We start from the raw sequence: 22,310 nt of genomic DNA, 5'->3' as shown, positions 1-22,310 counted from the left end.
CAACATAAACGGAGTAATAAACTGACCTAGTATCCCTGGGAATTATTTACAGGTGCAATTACTAATACTTAAATTCCCAGGGAGTTTAGTATATAAGTAACTGCACTTGTTATATTAGAAAATTATGTTTTGTTTCATTTAAAAAGATGAAATGCAGAAAAAAAACTCTCCTTTTATGAAATGATCATCCGTATATTATCATGGCGACAAAGAAAAACATCACAATACACGGCAACATAAAAATAGCTTTATTTTTAAACCTAAGCGTGGTTATCCTGAGTTTGAATACCTGTTTCAAATGAACGAGCTAGTCTTCACATTACGTACATTTTCTTTCACTGGCTGTAACTGAAACCGCACATTAGTTCATAACAGTGGATGCACATGGAACAGGTATGAGTACGCTAGTGCGTTTCTAAGTTCAACCTGCGGTTTAACCTTTAAAGTCGTTTTGCGTTGAACGTATTTTGTATGACATAATATTTTTATTGTCATTAAGTTATTTTCAACATAATAATATGTGCGCCGCAAAAATTATCAGGTCTCTCATCGTTTGCGTAAGAATAAGTTTGTGCTAAGGACCTTATTAATGCAATCCCAAATGTTTTAGAATTACGAAAGAGTAGTTATAGTACATCATTACAAAAGTAAACAAATGTAAGGCCTACATATTGAGAAGTTGCGACGGCAAGCCACGCATCTTATGTATCTACTAATCAACTTATAATTATTTGGAAATGCATGAAACTAATGCTTGATGAAGTGGTAATAGTCACTCAGCCTGGTTATATTAAAGACTCAAGGTGTAATGCAAGTGCACTAGTGTGGCCACACAGTTCACTCGTCACCGAGTAAAACAGCATGCATCTAGAAGTTTTACGAACACATATAAATTTGAACACAACTGGAACTAGTCTGAAAACTTACCCGTTCGTTTAGAATATATTAGAATTATTCAGAGGTATGTTTTGTAGTTTGTCGTGGTGTTCGCGTGTCTTTGTGAAGGTATTATTCCTTACGTTTTGACAATTCTTTGATAAATGATCTTTCATTACTTTATGTACTTATGATTTAAGGTACAAATGCACACAAATTTACAAGGTGACAAAGTCACAAGACTCATCTTTGAAAGAAGGTTGATCACTTCCGTGACGCGGTAATTAAAGTTGTTGCTACGCCTGTATCAGTAAGTCGAGTGGCTGTGGGTTCGATTTTCACCTAAAACAAAATATATATGTGCGATCCAAAATGTTGTTCCGGGTCTGGTTGTATTCTTAGTATGGGAATTAACTTCTCATTAAAAAAAGAAATATGCACATCCTTTATCTATATACCATTAAAGCTGCTATTATAGCAAAGATTGTTCAGGTATTTCGGAACATTTATACATTAATATATCAAAGTCTAAGCATCGAAAACGCCCGCTTTTCTCTCACACCTTTACCAATCCACGTATCAATCAATATTCGGCGATCAAAGGTGAACATTCGGCCTCTTTATCACAATACTGAGAATATTATTCTCAAAGGTAAAAATATATATTGAAAATACACTTTTCTATAAAAATTGCGTGTATCAAGTTATGCGTTCGATTCCCGGAAATCAACATATTTTCGTGAAATGTGAAATTTAATCGAAAATATGGTTCGAAAAAGCAGAATGTCGAACATTTTGCATTGAATATTTGAATTTTTTATTGAATTATTATAAAATTTACATTTTTGATAAAGGTATTAAATATCTTTATCTCATGAGTTTGAGCGGTCACCAGGGCTTATATTGGTCTGAGAGCATCATCATTATCTTTATGTTATTTGGACTTTAAACAATTTCTAAAGTTAGAAGTACAGTCCCAAAGTTTAAGATGCATTGACAGTTTATGTCAGTGCAAAGCTATCTATCTATTACTGAGACTTCGCTATCTGTGACCAGATTGTATTAAGAAGAGACCCTGTGCAAACCACTTTTAGTGCGGAATTTGTGTTTCTGACAAAAAAATAACGATTTTTTTAACCCATTACTGTCTCACTGCAGGGCAAGGGTCTCCTCCCAAACGAGGGGGTTAGACCTTGAGTCCACCATGCTGGCCAATTACGGGTTGGGGACTTTGCATGCCCTCAATAAATGTGTTAAACAAATTTTAGGCATGCAAGGTTTCCTCACGATGCCGAACCTGCGACCACTTGCGTGGGAGGTGTCAACTTATACCACTCGGCTATCACTGCTTTTTACATAAAAATAACGATAAAAAAGAATATTGTTCTAATAAACAATGCAATTAAATATATCATCAACTAAATTTGGAATAATCTAAAATGGTCTAATCCATTATAAAATGTTTATACCAATAAAATACCTATCAGTATAATTAGCTGTTCACTAGAAAAGTACAGAATTGTTCGTCATCCCACTAATCGATGTATATAAGTGCGGTTAATTAGTGATCTAACACATTTGTGTGGAGATTTGATTCATTACAAGTGGATCGTTGGATTTTTACTCAAATCAAGGTAATTTTTTTTTACTTGTTTATTTATGCCAAAAATTTTCTGTAATTTGTGTGATTCTATAAAGTTATAAGTATAATAGGTTTATAGCACAAAAAATATCTCAGAACTAAACTAAACTGAAAACCCATATTGGTAATGTTTTTTGAAATGGTCAGATGCATTGTAGGTACATACTTGTAACTGGTGTTCCTTTACAAAAAGACTTGTAGATATCGTGGCAAGGGTTTCTTTGGTCTGTTTTGGCCTGTACTTTGCGATGATTCTGTGATTTTAAGTATTTCCATTTGCATACATCTATCACATAAGACCACCGATTTTTTTATAAGCATTTAGCTCCTGACCTTTTTCAAGAACGTTCTCTCCCGTCTTTAGAGAAATCTCCCCTCTTTTTCAAATAAATACCTATTTTCCTTTTTTACATTTCAGATGAACAAATTACTCATTCTTCTCTGCGTGCTAGCCTTACTATCAATGACGACCGCCTACCTTCTACCTTTAGCCTCGCCGTACAGGGTGTTGTATCCTGCACAGTACTACTACCCAAGTTACTTCAGAAGGCAATATGCTATCAACCCACTGCTCGGAAGATTCTGAAGTGAATAAATCTTGTATGTTGAATAAACTTTTTATTATTGCAGTTTGAATAAGAAAATAATATTTATTTAGTTTAGTTTGATGAAACGGTAAACAAAAAAATTGCGTCCTTAAAGGTTAATACTTGGTCTAATTGGTAAGTTAAAATTATGTTGTACTTGGAATCCATAACAGGAGATGCAATATTGTAAAATGTTAACCTAAACTACTTTTTATTTAGTAGACCTCCGTACCTAATGGAAAATCGTTTAGTACAGATAATCTTGGTAGAAGAGCAGGTGTTATAAAAATACGATCAGCATAACTACAAATATAGATTTCCGCTCAGCATTCCTAAATGATAGAAACAGGTGTGGAATTGAATCGTTTGAACGCAAGAAACTTTGTCTGCAATCCAAGTTGTACGAAATTCTCCAGCGACGTAACGACACTTCGATGTGGGATGCCTTTACATCCAATCATTGAAGAGTTTGTTGGCAATGTGTAAGATTGTACAAGTTTCTAGCCAGCGATGGAAGATGAGAAATGAGTTTTGGTCGTGCAATTTTGCGAAAGCGTTATTGAATTGTCGTTTTGACAGTGTGCAGCTTTAAGTATTTTCTGGATCTTTTAGATTCAATGATGAAATTAGCTTAATTTCATTCGAAATTTTGGACACATATATAGTTACGGAAAACAAAATGTTATATTATCAGTGAAATATTCATGCGTGGCTATTCAAATTATAATATAACATACGCCATGGTCAAAAACCATAACGTGTGAGCTTATTGCCAACCACTGGACACCACGGGCCGGTAAAATACTCTGAACTGATTCCAGCAAGAAAGCAACACACTGCATTATTAAAAAGAAATTACCAAATCAGAAATTGAATTCACGACCTCATAGTTAACAGTCGCATAAACTAATTACAATGGCAGGTAAAAGGTTAAAAAACCTTTTTCAAACAAAAACAAATAACTTTGTACTCTTCATTTCCCGCTAGCAGTTCACATCTTAACATTTCCAAGATTGACCTCGGGTTATTAGTAAAGTTTATCATAGTTCAGCTTGCATCATTTGTTTGCAGTCAGTTAATATGACAGCCCACCCTTCGCAGATAGTTAGGGATACTTGTACAGCCTCGGGGCTTCAAGTTTACAATTTAACTTCTCGCGAAGGGTGTTGACCAACCCCTTTGGGTGGGTGAACAATTGTAATTTTGTACGAGGCTTGTTAAAAAACTATAAAGCTGCTATATAACAGTCTTCATTCGTAGTTTGAATAGAATATTGAAGACTTTAAGCCATGAGAAACCGTGTCATCCCATAATATACTTACTTTCCGCTCGCGACTTTGCTTGCATGGAATTTTACCACCTCTACACATCGTATTTGTTAAATTTAGCGCTATATTAGTAGTAGTGAAACACATCTGTGCATATTTTCTTATGAGAAGCAATCACCGAAATTAATTAATTGTTTAATTAACGATTATAAAATAAATAGTTTTAGGCATAATAATCATTCACTGAAAGTGTGTTTTACGAATTTCATGACCCACAATTACTTGCTCAACAATTACATAGTATTGCTATAAACCACAGTTTAAGTTTCAACAAGTTTAGCAAATGATTTCAGGACTGGCTACCACTACAGCATCTTCACAATGAATCAGCCTAGACAGTAGACAGCCTAATATCGACCAACGCAGCCTTAATCCTTAACCTCTCTCCCCGAGTGAAAACATAACACACCGAGTAATTAGAGTAAATTACGAGAATTACTCAACAGTGCCCTCACTTCATTGTGCTGCAAAAATTATATCGTGTGTGCGCGCCCTAAGCAAACATATTCCCACTCCGTTTTGTATCTCTACCTAGTGCAGGGCTGTCTCTGTCACAGAATATATAAGTTACTAGCGGACCCGACAGACGTTGTCCTGTCTACACGTCAAAAGAACATTGTCCAGCGGACAAAATTGTGAATCTAAACCATTCTCAGATCCCCTTGAACACACACAAAAAAATTCATCAAAATCGGTCCAGTCGTTTAAGAGAAGTTCAGTGACATACACACTTACAGAAGAATTATATATATAAAGATTAGCTGACCCACGCAGCTTCGTTCACGAATTTTTCTTCAAAAAAAACCTTCCCCGTATCTTAAAAAATAAAAACAATTCGAAGTCGAATTGGTTGAGCCGTTCTTCAGTTTTGCACTTCGCAACACATTTGGCGATTATTTTTGTATAAATAATCTATTATATTCAAATAAGTTCGATATGTCGACGTTCCCTATTTGGTTGTAGCTAAAAATAAAGTAACGGGGTTTTAAACATTGTCCTAAAATGAAGTAAGTAGCAACGATTCACTTTTCGTAGATACAGATTATAGAGTTACTTTAATTGGTTGCCAAAGCTGCAGAGGTCAGATAGAATTTCGTTTTAATTTGAATTAACTTGTACGACACTTACTTTAATACTCAGTCACTGGACATAATAGGAAAACATGAAAAGCACAGGAAATCTTTGATCTACAATTAAATAACACCTCAAAAATAAAAGATAGAACACGTCTTTGAAAACCTCATTATATTTTAAACAACTCGAACCACATAGCACTTGTCCCGACCTTCATCCGGATTTAGACCTTGAAGTCTTCAAAAATGTTCTACAACCAACCCTGGATTGTAGAGAGCACTTAACGCGACCCTAGCGTGGAGGCCCAAGAGCTTATTTACATAAACATATGAATGGTCGTTTACCAAAGGAATTAGGATACAATTTTGGCGGTAGCCCTTAATCCTAAGGGTCTACCAGACCATCAGTTGAGAATGATCTTTGTTTAGGAATGATCGTTTTGAATGATGGATGAGTTATTCGCTGTCATTTGTAGTGTTGCCAACTTAAAATAAGAAATTAAATGTTCTTCTACTAAAGCTGGTAACTGCAAAAGATATCATAAAGTGTCACACTGTTGTCACAATCTTACTTAAATTGGTAGAAAAATGGATTTTACAAAATTGAACAAGTGACAATTTATGTCAATGCTTCGCCTTCTTTAGCGTCATTGTACCTGTAGAAGTGTATAAGAAAAAAATACAGTAGCAACTTATGCCACATACCTATCGTAAATTAAAAACAGAACAAAAGAAAAACATATCCTCTTTTTTCCAAACTCTCGTAATCAGTAATTCACACCTTCAATGTCTATCATTCGTTCAACATTGTCATTTGCAATTGACCGTCTCAAGAAGCCTTCAGGGCACAATTTCGGTAACCCGTAATCCTTAGGGACTTTGGCAGACAGTCGGTATACAACAGTAATGTGTGTAGTTTACTGTATAAGTATTTATCTAGTTCTTGCCAGCCGTAATAGAGTGGAGTTTATTAAGGTCCTTTGCCAAACATTACACGGTTATAAGTTCCGTTATGGAGGGACGGTTTGAAGACCTTAGACTGTTTGCATAATAAGGACGGATAAATTCAAATTCAAGGATCTTTAATATACTTATAAAACTTTTTACTTCTTAAAATATAAATAAAAATAGCTTCTTAAGGCTTCATAAACTGGTTAGGTAGCTATATATTTCTGATGATTCTGAGTCCGTAAAAAATGTGCATATTACACAATTTTTTTTTTTCTGTTTATGAATAGAAATATAAAAATTCACAGTCACTAAATTATAAATCTCGTTATCATGGGCGTGGGTTTACGTACTTCAACGTTACTACGTACTCAAGCAGAACAGGTGTCTCAACAAACGGTCACCCATCGTTAACCCGGCCGCAACACAATCACTTTCCAGACACTTTCAACAGCATCCTAATCGAACCTTTTACCAAAGACTTACACAAATACCGTCGCAAAAGGTAAAAGCAATAGCAGCGGCCAACACAAACAGAATTAGACGGGTTAAGTCGAGAGGTCCCATTTGTGTCAGATAAACAATGGACCCTACCGTTAGTACTGAACAAACTATTACTTGTTAATAGCGTATTAGTTGCATCTGCTTACATTATGTAACGAGGATGCTCTAATGGCTACGATATAGAACAAGGTTACAACAGAAATTCGAATTTATAATAAGGTTTAACAGGGTGCCACAAAATTATTATTAATAGTCCGTCAGTCAGATAAAAAAGGTATGGTTTAATTTTTGTTTTAAATAATGGTGACATTTCCTGGCACGCTTTATAGCAAGACCTATAAAATGTGCCAGAGTGTGACGTCATACCCGTAAGCGCTAAAAAAGGAAGTAACTTCTTATTAACCCTAAGACCGGACCACAAATAAATCCAAGATTTTGGCGTTTTGCTATTTAATTTAGAAATTACGTTGGTTAAACAGATCGCAACTACGGCAATGTACTATGAAAAATCTTCACTCATTGAAGTTCAATGAACTACTGTTCGTATATTTCATGGTAGCAGTTATATGAAATAATGTTTATGAATTAGTCACAGATTAGATCATCATCATTATTGATACTAATCACATGATAACAACAACAATTAAATCGTGGTCGATAACCGCCACAATGCTTATTGGTAGAAAATATCAGACCGCAAATGATATGAATAAAAAATTCGCTCGAAGTAAGGCATCTCTACATTCGTAGTATTTAAATCCTCTGTAGACGTGTAAGCACTTGTATCCCAGAATTCAACGTTATTACTTGAAATATCCCTTTAATATCCGTTCGATATTCGTCTTTAAGTAGTTCTGAATCCTTGGTTATTCGACGTAATTAATATTCGCTGTGTACCGCCGGGACAGCTGCCACTAATGCCAATACTGTATTTATAAGGATATTAAAATTAATACAAATATTCTCCTTTGAGAAATGTTTGAATTAAGTCACGAATATAAATGTGTAATAGATATTATTGGTGTTTGAATTTTGGAAATGGCTATTTGAAATAATTATTTTGGTGAATTTGTAGAGAGCTCATTGTTATTTTGTTGTTGGTGATGGATGTTTCTTGGGAGTGTATGTTCCATTTTATGCCGGGAAAGATTTTTGTTCTTTCACAAAGACTGATACAATCATATTTTTTTCGAATACTCGCTATCCTCATGAATTGGATAAGTATAATAAAACACGGAAAGACTATTTTTGTCTGGGTCAAGATTATATTTATTAGAAAAAAATGTAATCAATTTTTTATGACTATTAATTATCGCGGACCAAAAAAGGAGAATTTCAAAAGTTCTAAATATTAATATTCACTTAAAAAAAGAAAATCAAAATAACTAGGTTATATTTTTTCTAACGGAAATTTTAATCTCCCTTAAATATGTGTAGATATATAATATTGGTATGTACATAATAAAAGGTTAATTTACCGAAATTAAATTCGTAACATTTTAGTCAGCATTATTTTATTTATTTCGTATTTCATTCCGCGTTCCTCTCCAACTTGCACTATAGCCCAGTATTCTATGAAATATGAGGTCCACAAATCAGTTGTAGTATAACCTCTTGGTCAGACTGGTGCCATTACTCAGGGCATCATGGACGAGCCCTGACAAATGTACCCTCTCCACTGACGGAGGTAAATGTAAGGTTTTGGAGATTTTATGCTTAATTGTTTGTTGTTTTGTTTATTGTACGTTGATATTGAGTGAAAAATAAATTGGTTTATTTGGCAAGACGATGCGTTAGGAACACGTTAGGAAATATTATTTTTCTATGATTAGCAGTTCATGACACATTGAACTTACACTTTACTCTGGCAAATAATTGACAACCCACTATGATGTTATTGTTTTATGTGGGCATTGAACCACCCATGAATGTATATGTATGCGCACACAAAAGGACCCGATGGCAAAAACTCACTAGAAAATAGGACCATTTATTTAGTCATTAGTCGTAAAAGTCACAAAAAAGCAGAAAGCTTGAGTGTAAATGGAACCCACGTAAACTATTGCAAAATCAACCAGTTTTAAAATCAAATACAAAGGGTCTTTCAAGCGATATATCTTATAGTAAAATTGTATTGTCATTAACACAGCACTTCACTCAGTGTTCTACTGTAAATGGATCTTCGTAACAACAAGCAGGTGCATCAACGAAACCGAAATTTTAATCTAAAAATAGGACTCACCAAAATTATTAATTCAACAAGTAAGTTTATTTCCTTTGTCCCCCATACAGTCGTATTTTAGTATTACAAGTACATGGTTTAACAATAGGGGTGCATACATAAACAGTCAATGTTAGCAGAGAATTTACGTAGATATTGAATTTGTTTCTGACATGAGTTTGTTTTTTTATTTGTTTTTCTAAAAATATTAATATGAGAAGTATCCCCATACTTCCTATATTAATGTTTTTGAAGCCTTATGGTTATTATTTAATTAATGAATGCTGAAAGGTTTTACAAGTTGGGAGTTTAACACAAATTGTCTTAAATTCATTTGATCTAAGCTAACAACAAAGTTTTTGGTTGAGGACTAGCTCTAGAATAGCTAGGACCGATTATTGCCTTACGTTGTACCTATGATACGTTAAAAAATCAAAATTGATTCTGTAAACAACGGATACATACTTCTTATCACTAAGCAGTTATATCAATCAGTCTATATTATTATATAGAAATCGTGAACAAATAAGACTTGTTTTCCATTATTAATTAATAGATTTAATAGCAAAGCTACTTTGTTTTCCATTTTAAGCATTAGTAAGCTTTACGAAATGTGTAAAATAAACTTTACGTTACTGTTGCTAAGAGCCGGACATTCAGTACATTTCACTCCACATACTTTACACCGACCCATATCATTTATTCTAGTGGACATATTCTAGACCTTTGAAATAGTCTCCTTATGTCAAAATGCGACAGAACAGAAACAATTCAAGATACAAAAATACAAAATTTCAACACAAGAAAATATTTATAAAAATAGACATTTATTTATACCTAAAATATTCTTGAGCAATAATTTTTGACGCTACAAGAGTCTTTTTTGACGCTAAAATAGTCTTTTTTGACGCCTTTCCTGTCTTTTTTGACGGTAACTTGTCTTTCCTGACAGGTGAGCCTCAATGACAAGACCCGCGTCAACTTGACGCGTCCGACGGAAAACAATTTATCGGACGCTACGGTCTTAGGAGGAATGCGGTCGGTATTTACCGGATTTGCCCAAGAAACAACACCGAATACGTAATATTGTAAAATGTAGGAGAAATATTTTTGCTTTTCATAGTGCCGTTTTCCGTTCTTGATAAAGTTTTTTAGTGCTGTGGAAGTCGTGACTGCGATTCTTACACGGAAGGAAATATTTGCGTCTTTTATAAGTATGTAATTTCGTTTAGGATCTGGTTCTACTTTCTGTCTCTAATTAATATGTTGTGTGTATATTGTTGTTGCGACACAAGATTATTTCGAGCGCGATTTCTGTTTTTGCAAAAATTAAAAAACTTCCATTTTCTAAAATACCTCTACCGAAACCACTTAACTAAAAACACTAGGTGAATTATACTGTAACGATTAGAACGGGTTAACGTATGCCTTTTAATTAGATATTGTCTAAAACATTTTATTATTCTTAAGTTTACGCTGTAAATATGTAAAGGGAAAAAAACAATTTTACCTTAATTTAAGCTATTTATATCACAACAAAACAATTAGATCAAACCAAAAACACAATTTTATCAACACAAACATTATCCCAACACCCTATATAGCACATTCAAGTATATTATTCTAACACTTCCTTATACAGGGTGTTGCACACGGAAGCGATTAACACCGTTTTAGTCTGTCACTCACCGCTGACCTTTTCTCTTATTTCATACGTTTCAGCCGGCCGGCTTATTCGTGATCTCTGGTCTCTCACGGTCTGTGATAATCCACACACGTTCAAGGAGATCATTTGTTATGTCATGTTTTGAGTTTTGTAACAATGCAAGTGGTGATACGAGACTTAAGGAAGATAGCTCGAACTTTAGTGTGGTATATGTATAGATTAGTTTGTTAAACAAGTTTAGTGCTGTAGAGGTGATGAGTATTTTGTTGGAGACTAATGCATTTTGCATGATAATGCATTTTATAAGACATTAAATAGTAATTGTACCATTTACCATCTCAATGGTGAGAATGGGTCTTCTGTTGGAGTAAGCGAAGAGTTAGGTTTTCAGTCCATCACAGTCAATGACACATCTCGTCTATCCATCTGGATAGACGAGATGTGTGTTTAGCTTTATAAAAAAGCTACTATTTTAAGAACCATGAGACATGTATAAAAAAGAAACAAAAAAATAAACGATTCCATTTCTTAAACTAACTATCCCCAACATTAACAAAAAACGGTATTACGAAAGTTAACAAAACAGGCCACATTTCATCCCTCTCTGAAAATATCCAGCGTTATTAGCAAATACGAATATTCTATATAATTTGTACGGTTCTGCCAATTTGGGCTAAAGATTAAGCTTGTTACACAAGTATTTATTAATGATGGCCAAACGGCGGCACTCCAAATAGCCCGGTAAAAAATCTCGGCGAAATTTATCCGTAGTGATGTCCAATATTAATATCGAAGCAAGAAATACTGTTGCAAGAGTTAGCAAGAACGCTTGGTGTTATGAGTTCGTAGTTTACACCCAGTTCTCGATAGTTAAACATTCAAGGAAGTAATTTACTTTCAAACAAAATTTATTAACCGATGCTTTGTAAAATAGAATATGCATACTTAGTTACTATAGTACTGCTTTTAAACTACACTCAGCGGCAGAAAAAGTGGCCCAAGCGCTTATCGTAAATTTGTAAACAAATTAAGTAATATATGAAAGATATATTGTTGTAAGTAGTTGCGAAGTGATCTGTTTAGTGTTATAAAGTGTTTAATTTGAGATTAATTTAAGTGACGGATGACTTTTTCTAACAATGTGTGTTAGAACTGAATTCGGTGTTGATTTGAGAGGTCAGTTAAATTTTGTATTTTGAAATATTGCTGCACGGAAACGTTTTTTTTATGATTTTTATTGATTGTTGGTCTATTTAGATTTTAGAAAAGATTTGAAGATGCCACTTACTGCTGAACGCGTGGCTTAAGTGGTCTTGTTGTCCGATCAGGGCCATTACTATAGAGAGGTGGCTGCATTTTTCAATGTATCGCATACCTCTTTAAGGTCTGCGATTAGGAGGTATTGTGAGACTGGTCTCTACACGCGGCGACCAGGAATTGGACGAACACGATGTACATCCGCAAGAGATGATCGATTTGTTAACCTCGAGGTGCTTTCTGACAGCGTTTGAGATTCACTAGAGGCTTCAAGCGGAACGCGGAGTCATTCTTAGTGAACGGAACATGAGGCGAAGGATAAAAGAACGTAATTAACGGACAAGAAGACCAGCCCGAGTACCAGAACTCGAGAGACACCATCGAGTTGCGCGATTACGATTTGCTCGTAAACATGTGAATTGGTCCATCGACCAATGGAGCAAGTTCTTCTTAACCGATGAGTGCTGAATAGCCTTAAGAGCACCAAATGGTCGTGAGAGAGTGTACAGACAACGGTTTAAGAACGGTTTCTTCCCAACACAACACGTGAGACGGTCAGTTACAAAGGTGGGTCTGTTATGGTGTGGGGAGATGTATGTTTGGAGGCACGTACGGAGCTTGTCATCGTAGATCAGCGCCTAACAGCAGCCGGGTACATTGAAGAAATCTTCCAAGACCATGTTGTACCACTTATGGATTTCATTGGTCGGGAGGATAAACTCTAATGCAGTTTAATGCGCGCGCTCATAGCGCCCGCGTTGTGGATTCGCACCTTGCTGATATCGGGATTCAAAAACTGGCTTAGCCTGCTCGCAGTCCGGACATCAACCCCGTAGAACATGTCTGGCAAATGCTAAAAAACAGTGTACGTGCACTGCCCAACCCACCAGAATCACTTGGTGAGCTAAGAACCGCTCTAGTCAGAATGTGGGATAAAATTCTTCAAGAAGTAATTAAAACATCCTCCAAAGCATGCCAGAATGCATGCAGGTCACCATAAATGCTAGAGGAGTTAACACGCGGTATAAACTAGATTTTTTCTTTGGTGCAGAATTAGTTTTTTTACGAAAACTTTCAATAAACGATTTCGAAAAAAGCTGTATTTTTTAATTTTTCCCATTTTTAATAAAAAAAATACGACTATTTAGTGTAAATTGTAACTTAACTTGTGTATAAACTGTTTAACTAATAGTTATAGCCAAAAAAATAACCATATACTGATATTATAAAAAGTTTTATCGTAGTTTCACTTTGGGCCACTTTTTCTGCCGCTGAGTGTATATATGTAGTTTGTTCAATTAGTAATAATTTCTATGTCTGCCACTTACACGTCTACACGGTTTCTGAACTTTCAACTAAAGTAATAAGTAATTGTTATTAGCTATATTTTTACTCTAATTTAACATTCATCCATCTGAAGTCATGAATAATTAAATCTCTAAAACAAATTCTAAATAAAGCCAAGCAATAAAACAACAGATTCGTGACTCTCCCCATCACTATAAGCCGAACATAAATTCTACTTTATTTTTTCCGACGCGCAAAAGCTTTGAATTTTTTAATGAACGCCTAAGAAAATCCACAATTTTATCACGGGCTTCTATTAAAACTATTATTAACATTGAAAATTTACTTGCTTAATTTAAATTGCGCCAAATTCTACGTGTATTTAAACTTAAGACGCTCTTAGCTCTCATAGCTGAGCGTTTATTTTCCGGAAAATTCCGGTTCAAACTGGTGAGAGGCAGTGTTGGAACATAAATGCGGAACGTGACAAGTGTGTACGTGCCTTTAGCGTCGCTTTTATATGTAATATGTTGTAACTAGGCACTGCGAATAATATAGGAGTGACGGTTTGTTAGCACATGAATATGTTAGGTTATAGGTCACTTCCACGAATATGGTTTGAGGTTTTGATTTTATAGTCTTGCTGTACAAGGTTTTGTTATGTAATGTAGTAAAGTAATATAAAGTATTCAAGCTTTAGTTTTGAAACTTTCTATACTAGAAAGAAGTTTTAGAAAAGCTGTATAGTTAGGTAGGTTTAGTACTTTGTGAGTGCAGTTTACTTGAACAGTTATATTTTTTATAGACCCAAATAAAAAAGAAACCGGTACTTACGCTGTATGAATATTTTAAGGATATTTTATTTGTTGCCGAATGTTTAAATGAGAACAAATCGTGATAGATTAAAAAAATTAAATTATATCATTGAACACTAGGTACTAGGTACATTTTCTATAAAGATCATTTTTGTAATACAACACATAAATCGTGATTGTGACACAAAGTTATATTTTATTTTATTATAAAGAATAAATTCACAAAAGTAAATCAGCGTCGTAAATTAAGCAAACATCGTAGGTATATAATCAGGAGAAAGCTCGCGAAAAATATCACACGTCTTCAAATTGTCTTGCGTATAGGCATCGGGCTCATTATGCAAATACACACATAATCAAGGCATACGGAATCATCTCACACAGCTACATTGATTGTTGTGTTATTTTTAAGGTTTACCATGCAGGATGGAAAAAACATTAATCATAAGGACTCTTGCTATTTTTCAGTTTTAGCAAAAATAATGTTGAAAACAAAACATTGTAAGGAAACTGATTTAACATTTGGAAATTGAGAAAAACAATTTACAAGATTTTTTGATAAATGCGTAGATTTATCAAAAATTCTAATTTTCCAAGAATCCTACATTACAAACATACTTACAAGCTTTATACCCTTGTCATCTAGTGGTATAAAATTAACTTTACTTTGTAAATAAATATAAATATACCCAAAAAACAGGTAAGTCGTTACGGAGAAGTGTGATTACAAACACTGTCACGAGATTTTTGTGAAGGTGTATATGAATCTAGTCTTATTATATCAAAATTGATTTCTGAAAAGAAAAAAAAGTGTTTTTTGTATCCCAGGCTTCAAGTGCAATTTTTTTCGCAATATTACAATGGGAGGCAAAATTCCGAGTCCACGGCTTTACCTTCAAAAATATAAAAATAAATGATTTTATGTATTCTCCTTTACATTGATTGTGTCCCATCACGCGTAACTTGTACAAAGATTCGCAAATTCACACAAAGGCACAAAAATCATGAAGTCTCCCATCTTTCATGTTTTGATCACAAGTTTCCCCTTTTGTGAATTAATGGGGAATCGATGGAACGTCTTTGTCAAACAAGACTCGAATAATCAAAGAACGAGTACGTTTGTGTGATTTGTGCGTGAAAATATTGTAAGTTTTCGTGGTAGTGATCGTGAGAGGTGATTGTTTGTACGAATGTTAGTATTTGATGGTTTATTGGTAGTCGGTGAGAGGGAACATCATAAACCTGTAGAAAATCTATATTATCGAGTCGTTATCGATGCATTTTAAGTATGAAAGCGTGTGAATTTTTAAGTATGGTATCACTGAATAGTGAATAAAGGGATTTAGTAATTCAGACTTAAGAGAGAGATAAAATGTTTACCATTTAACGTTCTGCTTTACGTACAAGTTGCTTTTCGATTCAAACAAATTTCATAAAAATTAATTTAGGAGTTCAGTCGTCAAACACATAAAAAACAGGCAAACAGTTACTTTCACATTATCAAAATATCCGTATGGAACTGTGCATGGATTTATAAGTACACCTTAACACTTTTCCTTACCATAAAAAATCTTAGTCTCTTTTAAAATTCTTAGGTTTTAATTAACTGCTAGGAGTAGACCATTCTTCAATGTCTAGGATAAAATACTGCAGCGGTTTGAACCGGTTCGAATTGATGTTTTTAACGATTGTGGTCGATTTATAGGTTACCTTTAATATATATGCTTTAAGGTAAGTTTAGTGGTTAAATAACAGTAAATAAATAGTATTTACGTATCAGTTTAAACTACGGTTGATGAAATCGGAAGGCTTTTGTGAAACAATTTTTAGCTAGCAATCCAGTCGCTATGTTATTTTTTTGTACGTATGGTAATTCTAGCTATGTGACTTGCGCCGAAACGTCAAGCAATATATGGTTAAATGTCGCGTTGAATGCCACATATTGTTAACTAACTGATTGCCTTCTTCTTCTTATCGTATGGTTAGTGGTCAACCTAGTGTCAAAGTTGTTCAAGCCGCCCGAAGGCCTTTGACATGGCTTAACGACTGTTATCGTAGTAGATAACAACCGGGACCGACTTTTAACGTGCCCTCCGAAGCACGGAGACGCCCAGTTCAAATACCACTATGCGGTCACCCATCTATGGAATGACCGCGCCAAGGGTTGCTTAACCCACAGATCGTTTACCGACCGGTGAGCGCAACTGGCTATGGGCGCCTCCTATACTATACTGATTGCCTTAAGACAAATGCAACGAAATGAAGAAATAATACAAACCAGGCTTAAGGATTTTACTTACAACAAACTTCCGTACAGTTAACGCGTCAAAAATAAGGAACGAAACTTCAAACGCGTTATAAGTTGAAATGAGGGTCACCTGGTTTTGAAGTAATGCAGTGAAACAACGACGACAAATTCTATCGTACAAGAAAAAAGTGCAGTTCAAAATGTAACATAACGAACAACTTTCTTACTATGACTTGAAATATAACATTACTTTTCAAGAGAACAGCCTTTTTCCTGTAAACTTCAGTCCCAATAAATAGGTTCATTTCGAGTTTCAAAATTGAAAATATCAAGTGCGGAGCCTTTGTTAATGTGCTTTTTCATTTGTTCTAAACTTTTTCAGAACTGAAGTGGCAAGTTTTTGAATGAAAACAGAATATTTTTCAGTTTTAAAACCACTAGGAACTTTGAGTTTGCGATAGTTTCGTCTTTTTCGTTTGACACAGTTTGCTTCTTGTTCGGTAGACATCAATAATTCATCGCTATAACTTACTGTTTTAATCTCCCTTGTTTGAAAATTTTTCTACCGTAGTATAATTTTATGCGAAAATATTTTTGTGATTTTTCACAAATGTAAGTTTTAAGTGACGGTAGAAAACCCGATTCCATAAAATGATCGCCCTATTTATGTGTATAAAGAATTGAATCCTACTCGTTCTGAATTGTTAGTTACAACTGGATAAAAACAATTCTGATTAATGCAAGGAGGGACGTATACGCTGTACTGACATACTATTTATTATTACAAAATCCCAAAAACAATTATGATCGACTGAAAAATGTTGACCAACAAAAATAAGTTTCTCTCTTTCAATCACCTTCCTCTCATTTGATCTGAATATCCCTGACTTCTTTGCTAACTCTAGTCCAGCATAAATATGTTATAACTTTGTGTTTAACCATGTTTGTATGTTTGTTACAGACGAGGGGGCACGTGCGGCGACGGTTTGATGGCGCGGTGACGCAGCATGCGCCGCGTGCCGCTTGCCGCGCTACTGCGGCTTATTATCATCGCAGGTAGGTACATAGCTTACATTAGTGCAGTCTGTTGTGGTCACAAGTGTGGTCAGTACACTTGGTTACTTGGGGGAGTTGATAAGTACAGGTTTGTCAAATGCCTTGGCTTACGGTTAGGCCGCAACACTCCGCTGCGATGTCGTATCGCTAACATTTTCGGTGCTTGTCTATAAATCTTGTCCTACTGTGTGATGTCGTTTTTGTGGTGCGTCGACGTAACGTAGTGTTTGCCTTTATGAGGAACTCAGATAACATGAGAAAAATAAGGTAACAGTATCAGTACAGTGGATGAATAACTTCAAATAGCCACTCGTAGACCGACAAATAAGAATATGAACATCATTCCAAGTTTTTGAGGTAAAATAATAATAATTTTATTAGTTGTGGCTGCTGGTAAATAAGGTATGAATATATGATGTCTTATTAAAAACTAAAATACGTTATTTCGAAAAGAAAATGTATATCAATTGTAGTCAATTCTACTTATAGCGAGGTACCCCCAAATAGTTAACTTAATTCAATATATTTAAGAGTTATTGCTAATAGCAATATTAACCACGTAGCTAAAATGACGGCATTTAAAACAAATTATGACATTCTCGTATTAAAAAAGCAATGCAATGAAAGTTTATAGTCAGGAATATTCTTTGCAGCAGAAAAGTTTGAAGCGGCAATTCTGTTAAGTGTTACGGGAACCTTTAAGCCTCGTATGGCAATAACGTATAGGCAGTGGCTCTCAACATGGGGGAACATGACCCTTGACAGGTTTACGAAAATTGATCTCGCTTTGTACGATGTTAGGATATAAGTCTTTAGTGTTTGGATTCAGTGTTTCAGTATTTTACTTATTTGACGAATCATTTCACATTTGCCTTGAGTATAATCAATCATCCATGAGCTTATCGTTACTTTTCCTCGTTAGTCCCACTGGGCTTACGCCCGACGAAATTTAATTCAAAATCTTACTCTTAAATTCAAAACTAGCGCGTGATCAAACACATTTTTAAATGAAAATAATCCAAATCAAACAATCTAAATGTACGATTTGACATAAGCTTGAATGTATCAATTTTAAATTTGAAAAAATTCTATCAAAACCAAGCCGGCTGATCATACAAATGTTTCGTAAATCTAAAATATTGTATCGGTATGTTTTAACCTAACGTCTAAGAGCTATCGGTAGGTCTGTATTTTATGAATGTATGCACTCATTATAAAATTAAAAGAAAACCTAGCCGTAAACTAACAATATAATTTAAACACAATTGTCGTAAGATAAAAATCACTAACCACTATCCGACTCGTTCGAATCCTGTGCCGAAATGTTGAGAGCCACTGCTCTAAAGTAACCATTTCCATCTGCAGGTAACCTTAAAACTTACGAGTGGCGTGTTTTACGTGTTTTGCCTTCAAATGGGCTTCGAAAACAGGTGTCTAATTACATTTTAATTAATCCGCGTTTTTCGCAGAAACGTTACCAAAACTTTTTTTGGAGTATTTTTAGTCTTTTCAACGGTAAACTTTGAATAAGCGTTTTTTGGACTGATTTTAAGTGAATATAAATAATTCTCTTTATAATGTAATTTTGTATCCAATAATTTGTTAATGTGCTCTATTATAGCTTATATTAGGATTTCTAAAATTAATTTATCTATTTATAAATAAAGTTCATAGAACGAGGTTTTCGTAAAGACCTATAACGTACATATATTACCTATAACTTATACCCAAACGCAATCAGTCCATTATAATAACTGTTCTTTTATAATGTTTATGGTGTGTACATACGGACATATAACCATGCCCGTTAAAACCCCCACGTGGGTAGGCAGAAACGAAACAATGCTATATTTTACGTTCCTTACAAACATCTTGTGTTTCTATAGCCAAGATGTATGGATGTGAATAGCCGCGTTCTGACTGACCGAGCAGCCTCGCGAGGAAATATCTTGGTCCCGCTCATTTCGAACTGAAAGAAAAGAGAAAAGACACCTCGCGAGGCTGCTCGGTCAGTCAGTACGCGGCTATTCACATCCATACATCTTGACATACAAGATTATCTTAAATCAGTTCGTATTATAACCCGTACTTTTGATTATCAACTTTTTGTGATTCTATCTTTATGCGAATAAACCATTCACGAAAAAATAGCAATATAAAACTTGAGATATAGAACAAAGAATGTTTCCGTTTCAAATTAGCGTTTATCAATCGTTGAAATACAAAAATATACGATACTACTTATCTATTCTCCCATAGATTAGACCTTATTGGATTGAACCCACGTACCAGCCGGTACTAGTTGTCTGAACAAATTAATGTGTCTGACCCGCCCTGTCTCGACTATTGGTTCCAATGGCTTTTGGTAAGTAGCGGAAAAAAGCCTGACTGTATAAGTAATTTTATGTGGAAACACTAAATATTCTTACTTCTATATCAATAGCAGTAATGTATGTCTTTGTTCGTATGTCTGCCTTTTTTGTTGTCATTCAAAATAGCAGAACGTATTTTGATAATATTTAGAATAGTATAATAATTTAATGTCGTATATGACATATAACTGTACAAACATTTTTATTACACCGCTATTTTCTGCTCGCTACTTCTTTTACGTTGAAAGATTTCTTGAAAATATGTGTTAGTACAGGTTTTAAAGTATCTGTGTACCTAATTTTATCAAAATTCCTTTAGTAAAAGAATTACAAACTTACACAATATCCATCCTAACAAACTTTCGCATTTATAATATTAGAAGGATTTTCACTTAAATATCGTTTTATAATTCATTTTATCTTTTAAACATAAATAACCTAACTTTATCTAAACAGCACTAAACGTACCCAATATAACTTGATCTCTCAATTGCACCTTCATTTGTTAGTTGCATCGAATTTCTTCACAACATTTGCGCGGTGGGAGGTCTTTATAAAATGGTTCGAGGAAGCTACAGACATCAATTATGGTTGGTTTTATTCAGAAAATGTTAAGAATTCTCGTTTTCTGAGCTTAACCGTGGTTTTCTTATCCATCGTTGCAATGTCCAGTTTCGTGCAGGTTTTATCAGTGAAATGTTGGATTTTGTACCAACGATAAATGTATGTAGGTTACCAGGGTTATCTACTGGCAATTGCAATAAAATCCTGGTTTGCAACCAACTGTACATTTGTTTTCTGTAATGCTTAACGACTGATATGTTTTGTTCTTTACCTGACTTTTTCGCTTTGATCGAATTGGCCTAGTAATATTATAGTAAGTAACTTTTGATCTTACCGAGTCATATCCATTCAGCGTGCCTAGAAAAATTAAAACTAAATAGGCTTAATTGACTGAATGAAATTCTAGATTTAGATAACTTCCTTTTTAGCGTCAGTATCAGCATAGCCTCAACTAATTAACATTACAAAATAAGATAACGACACATATTTGTAGATATTGACATTCAAGTACAAAAAAACTGCAAATCAAAATTAATACACGAACATTCTGAGCCAGAAAGCTCTAAGTCCAAATTAATCTAGACAAGTATTTTAGCATAGATGACGTCAGCTTTTGCGTCAAACACTTTATACGACAGAATGTTATCTGAGTATCCCTTAAGCCATGTTGACACGCAAAGATTAATCAGAAGAATAATTCGGAACATATTGACGACGACTCGAGGGAAATAAGGTCGGAAATAATGTTTGTGAGGTTACTGGCTTGTTAACTCCGAGTTCGTTTAAGATTTCCAGTCGAAGGTATTTTTTTATATTGAGGAGAATGTGAGATATCTTTATAACACTGATTTACTTATGCAAGTCTGACTTTTATATTATAGTGACGATTTAAGGGATAAAACTTATATTTAATTTTGGATTTTGATATTATGCGTTTTCGAAAGATAGATATTTGTAAGTTAGTGTATACGGTAGCAGATTACTTACATTCTTGGGTTCGGTTCTAGGGTTAAACAGTCTTTTTTTTTGGGTTTTCTTCTTTTGATTTCTAGAATTTGGCTACTGTACAGGAAATAGTTGCTTATCTTACTGTATATAAACTGGAGCGTAAATGTTTAACTTTAACATATTTCCTTAAGAACAGTATAATTGGTACAAAATAAAAATTGCAGATCATCTCATTAGTAACTGTAAGTACTTACGAAACTTCTTCACCCAAATATAATTCGGCAAAGGAGTGACTCCATTACAAACGTTATTCGTTTAACAAAGGCTTGGTAATTAGGCTCTTGCAAACATAATACGAGCTCGCACCGCGTTATCCGCCATTTGCATTTAATGACAAAATGTATGTAAATTCTGTAGCGTATCGCGTTGAGGATTTTTGAACGTTTAACATATTTTTTTGGGAAGATTTTGTTATGGTGCTGTAATTACGAAAGGGTAAAAAGGATAAATATATTTTGTAAGAAGTATACAGGTTGTTAAACATAGGGCTTAGAGGTCCAAAAATGTAAATACTTGATTATATACAAATTTCAGTACTTTTGTTATACGAATTTTACGTCATTGTTTTCGTGATACCTTTAGTGTTTTTAAAGACTATGTGGAAATATTCTTATATTATTGCACTTTACTATTTGCAGTTTTTTTTGCTTAGTCCCAATTAACAAGATTTTAAATTATATGATTAGGTTAAGCATTTCAATCGTGTGACTATGTGTGTGTATCATCGTTACGCTTTTGACAGGTTTCGGACCAAAATCTATCTGTATCTACAACAAAACGTCCTTAATTGGTGAATCTCATTTTTAAGTATTAACACCACTGAAAATTTAATAAGATTTCAACTGAAACAAAAGCCAA

General features: G+C 34.3%; 1 protein-coding gene and 1 long non-coding RNA gene across 2 annotated transcripts in view; both read left to right on the top strand.

The window, feature by feature from the left end:
- The window catches only part of gogo (thrombospondin-1 like protein golden goal), a 293,513-nt gene that overhangs the window by 241,302 nt on the left and 29,901 nt on the right, over window positions 1-22,310 (top strand). The window contains exon 5 of the mRNA XM_076118881.1: window positions 17,414-17,508. Coding sequence (XP_075974996.1) covers window positions 17,460-17,508 — 49 coding nt within the window. The 5' untranslated portion in view covers window positions 17,414-17,459. The remainder of the gene's footprint in view (window positions 1-17,413; window positions 17,509-22,310) is intronic.
- LOC142976224 (uncharacterized) lies at window positions 2,430-3,147 on the top strand. The gene is made up of 2 exons (XR_012959643.1): window positions 2,430-2,510; window positions 2,937-3,147. It is a non-coding gene; the product is annotated as an uncharacterized LOC142976224 (long non-coding RNA).

This window comes from Anticarsia gemmatalis, chromosome 10 (genome assembly GCF_050436995.1).
Source record: "Anticarsia gemmatalis isolate Benzon Research Colony breed Stoneville strain chromosome 10, ilAntGemm2 primary, whole genome shotgun sequence".
In the NCBI taxonomy this organism is placed as follows: Eukaryota; Metazoa; Arthropoda; class Insecta; order Lepidoptera; family Erebidae; genus Anticarsia; species Anticarsia gemmatalis.
Note: the sequence above shows the minus strand (reverse complement) of the source record. Positions and strands in the feature narration are given on the sequence as shown.